Raw genomic sequence first — 7,286 nt, 5'->3', positions numbered from 1 at the left:
TTGTCTGTATCCATGGGTTATGCATATATGCATATAAGTTCTTTGAAATAGTGATCATTCTGGTAATTAGTGCTTTTTTGTTTTTCATTTTTTCCTAGGAATTTTGTATTTAGATTCCCAGAGGCTGTGATAGATGAAAGATATTGATGAAAGTCTTTTCAAAATTAAGTTCCTAGATAGGGGCTTCCAAATAGGGCCGCCACCACAGGATATTAAACTTTTCAGGGTACATTCAGTGGCATCTGTTGGCCTCACACGAATGACTAAATTAAATTTTTGGACCTAACTACTTAGTACATGGAACAGCTATGTTTGTTTTTATTTTGGCTTAGAGGCACCATAAAAAAATTTACTGAGACATTAACGATACTATAAACTGAGATTGGGAACATCTGTTGCAGATTATTTATCGAAAACATTTATTTTTCAAAATTAGAGAATCTTTGAATAGTCTAATTATTATAACTTAAAAAAAAAGAAACGTAAGTAATTGACTTAAGAACAGGAGAGCATTATTTCTGTGTTTTGGTTTGTGATTTCAAATTTAAGTATACTTCATTTAAAATTGTTTTATAGTTCTGGGCATCCCACCTTTAAGTGTCCCTTGTGTCAAGAATCAAATTTTACCAGACAGCGTTTACTGGATCACTGTAACAGTCATCACCTATTTCAAATAGTTCCTGTGGTAAGTACGTATGTTTAAGACAGCCTGCTGCTTAAAGTATGCTTTTCGTTTATTTCACTTTGTGTGAACAACAGGGAAGGTAGTTTTAAATTTGGAAGGGGCATTATCAATAAGGTAGATGAAAGGTTTGAAGCAAAATGAGATTTCAGTAACTTATAAAAGAGAGATGCTTATTGTGAGTGTTACATAGGAGAATAGTCTAGAGCAGTGGTCGGCAAACTCATTAGTCAACAGAGCCAAATATCAACAGTACAGCGATTGAAATTTCTTTTGAGAGCCAAATTTTTTAAACTTAAATTATATAGGTAGGTACATTGTACTTAATTGGGGTACTCCTAAGGCTTAGGAAGAGCCACACTCAAGGGGCCAAAGAGCCGCATGTGGCTCGTGAGCCGCAGTTTGCCGACCACGGGCCTAGAGAAGGGGGAAGTAATGAGAGTGAACTGGGAACTCACTACCGAGGGGGCAAGACCCAGCTCTATTGGGGCTGCTCGGTTTCTTGGTCTGTGCCGGATGCAGTCAGCTCAGCCTGGTCAGGTGGGTCTGCTACAAGTGGAAACTATATGTGAGAATAAAGCCACTAGGTGTTTTAAGTGTGGATCCTTGCAGACTCTAGTATGTGAATTCATACAGCCAGGAAAGAAAGGAATCATACTTTCTTTTTGGTGCATATATATCCTTTTTATACCATCTTGAGGGTAAGAAAGTGGTGAGACCTTTTTGGTGAGTGAAGGAGATAGCGTGCAGGATTTCAACATTGTGTGTTAGTAACCCTACAACTCCTCATTTGGAACATGAGTTCCACAGGTAAGTGACTTCAGTTGTGGGTGAAGCAGGAGAAACTTGAGCTAGAAGAGATACTTCCCTTTCAGTTGTACATTTTGATATAGAAGGAAATGTTATAAATAAAATAAGGATTGTAGATATTTCTAAGCAGTTTTAGTGGGTGTACTAGGACAAAAATGTGAAAAACTATGCCTCAGTAACTATTGAGGCTGTCCATAAGCTCTCTCCTAGTACTAAGGGAGACTTAGCAGGGTCAGTTACTGTTAAATAAACAAATAGAAGTGCCAACGCTGTCTCTAGGAAAAACCTCCTATTTAAGAGATTTTGTTTTGTATTGCATTAGCAAATTTTTATTTGTTTCTACGTTATGTTCAATGTAGCATAGACTTGGCTAGAGTTCAATTACTAAAGTTCTTTTTTATTTCATTTCAGTAATCTATTCATTTTTTAAGATGTACTTCATTTAAAACCTTAAGAATACAATTTAAAGTTTACTACCCTTTCATTTTACTTATAAGTGAAATAAAGCTTATAATAATTATATAACAGTTATTGTGTGGCTCAAGTGAGTTTACATACTGGTTAATGATAATTACCATTACAATTAATATTGCTAAAGGCTGGATGTGGTGTTTCTCTTGGAACAGTTGTGTAATTGGGGATTTAAGTAATAGAATGTATAAGATCCTCTTTTCATTGTGTTGTGTTCGTGTAGTTTATATTTAAGGTAATTTGGTAGACAAATGATCTAGTCATGGAATTTGGCTTGTAGAAATGCTTTTCATGTAGGTGTTTTCAGTTATATAAGCCTGTGTTTTAATACCTTTAATAATTATAACGTTTTATTTTTATTGTTTTTTATTTAAAACATTGTTTCTCATAGACATGTCCTATTTGTGTGTCTCTTCCTTGGGGAGATCCTAGCCAGATTACTAGAAATTTCGTTAGTCATCTAAATCAAAGACATCAGTTTGATTATGGAGAATTTGTGGTAAGTGAATTCTGCGAGATTAAGAAAATACTGTTTAAGTATTAAAGTTAAATTGACTTTCTCAATGTAGACTTGAGTTTTGAGGCAAACTGTTGTATCATATTGGATGGTTACAGAGCAAGTTCTGTTGTTTTTATAATTTAGGTGAATTTTGGTTTGTGGAAGTGCTGAAAAGTTTAATATACTGTCCACCTCCTGTACTAGAGACATAATTAACAGAGGAATAGCAAAACCTCAGATGAACACAGTGAGTTAGATGAAACTGTCTAGGTACTTGCTAGAGAAGTAAAAGGATATACCGGATGAAGGAGGGTGTGTTTTTCATGAGTGTGAGTGTGTGTGAATCCCATTATGATAGATACATCCAGCATGCGAGACACATTTCTGAGATGAGGGGGCTTAGTTATCAAGTAAAGCCAGTTAAGTTGTACATTTTGGCCTTAGTTGACTACTTTTACAGGGAGAATGAGGGAAGTTTCATAATGTAAAATGGATCCCCAAAGCAAAGCATGGGGTTAATTTCTGCCTCCCAAAGGTGTCATCATGCTTTCTTTTTTAAAATACATATTTCTTTTTTAATATATTTTATTGATTTTTTAAAGAGAGGAAGGGAGAGGGATAGAGAGTTAGAAACATCGATGAGAGAGACCGATCAGCTGCCTCCTGCACAGTCCCCACTGGGGATGTGCCCGCAACCAAGGTACATGCCCTTGACCGGAATCGAACCTGGGACCCTTCAGTCCGCAGGCCGACGCTCTATCCACTGAGCCAAACCGGTTCGGCATGATTTTTAAAAAATTAGATGTGGCCTTTGTTTTATTTATTGTGAGATTGCATTTTATTCACTTCAGTGAATTAAAACTTTATCTAATTTAACATTAATTCCAACAGAGAATAGCTGATACTGTACTTGTTTTCAAGTGTAGGTAAATGCAGGCATGTGCAATTCTGACAATGACTATTACTCTTTTTTTTAAAAATTGATTTTGAGAGAGAGAGGAAGGGAGAGAGAGAGACAAACATTGATGTGAGGAAGAAACATTGATGGTTTTCTCCCGTTCACACCCCAAACTGAGCATCGAACCTGCAACCTTTTGGTGTACAGGATGACACTCCAACTGAGCCATACCGGCCAGGGCAAAATTATAGTTATTCTTGATAAATGTTTATTTTGTGGAATTTGCATTTTTAATCATACTATTTCAAAATAACAGTTCAAATATATGTAAAATTTAGGTGTGCTCTTACAATTTTAGCATTTTTATGAAGTAACTAGAGGCTGGATGCACAAAATTTGTGCAAGAGTAGGCCTTCCTTCCCCCAGCTGCTTGCACCAGCCTCCCTCTGGCACCCAGGACCCGGGCTTCCCTCGCAGCCCCGGCTTCGTCCAGAGGGACGTCCAGTCTACTTAGCATATTATGCTTTTATTATTATAGATTGTAGATTATTCTTAAATTCTCATTGTAAGAAAGGTTACTATGTCTGGAGATCTGTGTACTTGGAAAAACAAAAACATATTTGGTGAACCACTTTTGATCAATTTGGCAGGTTGTTTTACCTTGCCACAGAAAAATATGTCATTTTAATTACTTGAGATTGTCAGTGGAAGCCTATTCTAAAGCAAACCCATAGACATAATTGATAGCAAATAGAATTGTTAAAGTTAAGGATCAGTAGTATAAGATTGAGTGAGCTATAGTTTTTAGCTTCATGTGATGGTTAAGAAACTGTTATTTAACTCTGATTCAATAAATGCTTATTTTTCTAAAATAAATTTATTTTACCTTCAGACATTCTTACTCTTTTCTAGAAATCACACAACATTTATTGTAGTTCACTCTTAACTGTACTTTGAATTTATGATTTATCATAAGGCACTTTTAATTCTCAACTTTCTCCGCTGATCCTGTTTATCAATTATTCTTAAATAATTATAATTAAACTTTTTTATAATAGTTCATTTATTTAAAAGGATATATGTTGTAACATAAACTTTTTCAACTATGTGCAGTGTGTGTCAGGATGTGTAATATATTGGGCAAAGTATTGAATAGTGGAATATAGTTTTCTATTGATATGTTAATGTTATTGTTTTTTAGAATCTTCAGCTAGATGAGGAAACCCAATATCAAACTGCTGTTGAAGAATCTTTTCAAGTAAACATCTGAAGGCTATAGACATCTGAGCATCTTTGTACCTGCAAGTGCCATCTTTAAGGAGAAAACTAATGCAGTCACCATTTCAATAACTTGATGTGTATATTAATAAAAGTAATTCAGTCTATTGTTTTAGTTTTTAAATTGAAAAATAAAGGTGGGCCATCTGAAAATTTTGTTCTCTTGAAAAGTTAAAAATGAATGTTAGGACATTGAAAGGATTATATTTCACTAATGTAATGGCGAAAAGGGAATTCTTGTTGTACTTTATCTTTTTCATATTACACATTCTTGAATTTTTCCTTATGTTGCTTTTGAAATTTGGTGCGGTTTCTCCCAGGGATGCTATTGAATACAGGTAACACAGTAGCAAATGCAGAAAGATGTGGTTGATATGAACCTAACAAACCTGAGCCAGTTATCAGAGTTGCAGACGGAGACTTGAAGTGCTAATGAAACAATCCAAAGGAAAAAATTTTAATACAGATTCTAGCTGAAGAATTCAACTCTAAGAACATGGTATTTATATAACATTTAGTATTTTTGAAGACTAGTGAGATTTCTTTAATAATTTTAACTGTTTAAAAAGTAAAAGCTTAATGTAAGGATATTTCCTTCTTCTTTTTTTTTTTTTTTTTTTTTTTGCTATTAGAAGGAACTATCAAGAGGAAAATTTATTTCTTTGGCGGGCAGTTGCTAATTTCAAATCTTGTTTGTTTGGCTGACTAATTTATAAGCCTAATGTATATTAAGTTGAATTTACAGCTCTGGCTTCAGAATTTTTCAATAGCTAGTGTTTCTCATTAGCTAAGATGAAACTTTTATTAGAAACTTTCAGTTGGTGATTCAGTTGTATGTTCTACATATATATTTAAGTGAGAAGTTTGGCTCCATCTCAGTTGAGAAATTCAAGCAAAGCTAAAGATGTATATGTATAATACACACACATGCATGCAGGTTATATACAGGATTTCTATTCAGATTTAAAAAATAGATAAGCAATATGGGATTTAAGTGTTTACTTGATTTGATTAACATTTTGTATATCACCACATTTTTAAAAGGTAACAGCCAAATGCTAAGTGGTCTAGTTAGCTGCTGTTACACCTTAAAAATGGAGTTTATACACACACTCAATGACCTGTCCATATGGTGCTCTTTGTTCTCAACGATAATGCACGACTGAAGTGGTGACACATTTTCCAGCCACTGTGTTTCACTGCTTGTTAGTCAGACTGGGTTTGTTTATTCTTGGTATTCGTTAATGAGAATCATAAAAGAACTTGTACTAGACGGCCCAGATCACAGAGGACACGATGAAGAGTGGATTAGCTGACATTCCATACTGATGTACATTGTTTATGCTTTCTTTAAAAGAATATAACATTTCCGAAGTCGTTGCTAATATATACATACATTGTATAAAAAGGGATATTTTGGTTTTGTTAAAACCCTTGTTGACTTTTCTACAGTGAACATTTTTTTTAAACTTGATTTAATAAAAATGTTAATTTTGGAAGTGGATTTTTGTAAAAAGCCTTTCTCAGTCAAACAGTGATGACTTTATGGGTAGTAACAGTCACCAAAAGCCATGCATCTCAATGAACTAATGCCTTTGTCATTCAAAAGAGTGATGCTTACCACGTGCTTGAACATTTTTTCTGCAGTTACATGAGTGTAATTGTAAGAATAGCTGTTAACTCTTTAATAAGAGACTTGACCATAGATTTTTTCTAACTTAAAGCAATAAAGTTAGTACTTTCTTTAAAAATTTAATACTTCCCAGTATGTCAAGTTAAACTATTTTGGGATGTGAGAGCTTGAAAGGAAAGTTGTAGTAGAGATCATCTTGATGAAATTGTGTTTTGAAATTTTGTGGCTTAGTTCAATATCACTAATAGTCTCGTGTGTCTTTTATATAAACTTTTTCATAAAGGAAATATTGGCTGTATTTGCTATTATCTGGGAACTCTTCAGTATGGAAATGTTTGTTTAAAATCTCCCCTCTTGTCAGTGGATTAGAAATAAGAATAGGCTTTACAGATTTTCAGTTTAAATTCCTGAAAAGGTTCTTATTTTTAATATGCTTATAACTGAGTCAGGATAAAGGAGGGAAATTGTATTGATACTCATACCAAAATTCCACACTATCACCTAGGGAAGCGATTTCTTCAACAAATTACTGTTTATGTTGTTAAACAGAGTTTTATTTGAGATGTATTGTTTTATTTTTCAATTAAAAGTGGTTTTCTCCTACTTGTGTGTCTAATTAAAATTTTGTCTAGAGGCAAACATGATAACAGTTAATTCTCATAACTCACTCTGCAAGATGTGTAGGAGATAATCTATTATTTTGCACTTAAAAAGTGGATAGGAGAAAGCTACCACATGCTGATAATGCTTCATGTTGGATTTAACTTTATAAACCTATTTTATCTTTATTTCAAATGTTAAGTACTAGAGGACCAGTGCACGAAAATGGTGCACTCGGGGGTGGGGTAGGGGGGGTCCCTCAGCCCGGCCTGTGCCTCTTGTAGTCTGGGAGCCTTTGCGGGCCTAAGCTGTCAGTCAGACATCCTTAGTGCTGCCACGGAGGTGGGAGAGGCTCCCGCCACCACCACTGTGCTCACCAGCCATGAGCCTGGCTTCTGGCTGAGCGTCACTCCCC

General features: G+C 34.8%; 1 protein-coding gene across 1 annotated transcript in view; it reads left to right on the top strand.

Moving 5' to 3' along the window:
• Nucleotides 1-6,874, top strand: part of RNF138 (ring finger protein 138, E3 ubiquitin protein ligase) — a 9,876-nt gene extending 3,002 nt beyond the window's left edge. Inside the window, exons 3-5 of the mRNA XM_014541258.1 lie at nucleotides 577-685; nucleotides 2,355-2,462; nucleotides 4,562-6,874. Coding sequence (XP_014396744.1) covers nucleotides 577-685; nucleotides 2,355-2,462; nucleotides 4,562-4,630 — 286 coding nt within the window. The 3' untranslated portion in view covers nucleotides 4,631-6,874. The remainder of the gene's footprint in view (nucleotides 1-576; nucleotides 686-2,354; nucleotides 2,463-4,561) is intronic.
• The last annotated feature ends 412 nt before the right edge of the window (nucleotides 6,875-7,286 follow it).

The sequence above is a fragment of the Myotis brandtii genome, unplaced genomic scaffold (genome assembly GCF_000412655.1).
Source record: "Myotis brandtii unplaced genomic scaffold, ASM41265v1 scaffold107, whole genome shotgun sequence".
Lineage (NCBI taxonomy): Eukaryota > Metazoa > Chordata > Mammalia > Chiroptera > Vespertilionidae > Myotis > Myotis brandtii.
This window is presented reverse-complemented; position numbering and strand designations above follow the sequence as displayed.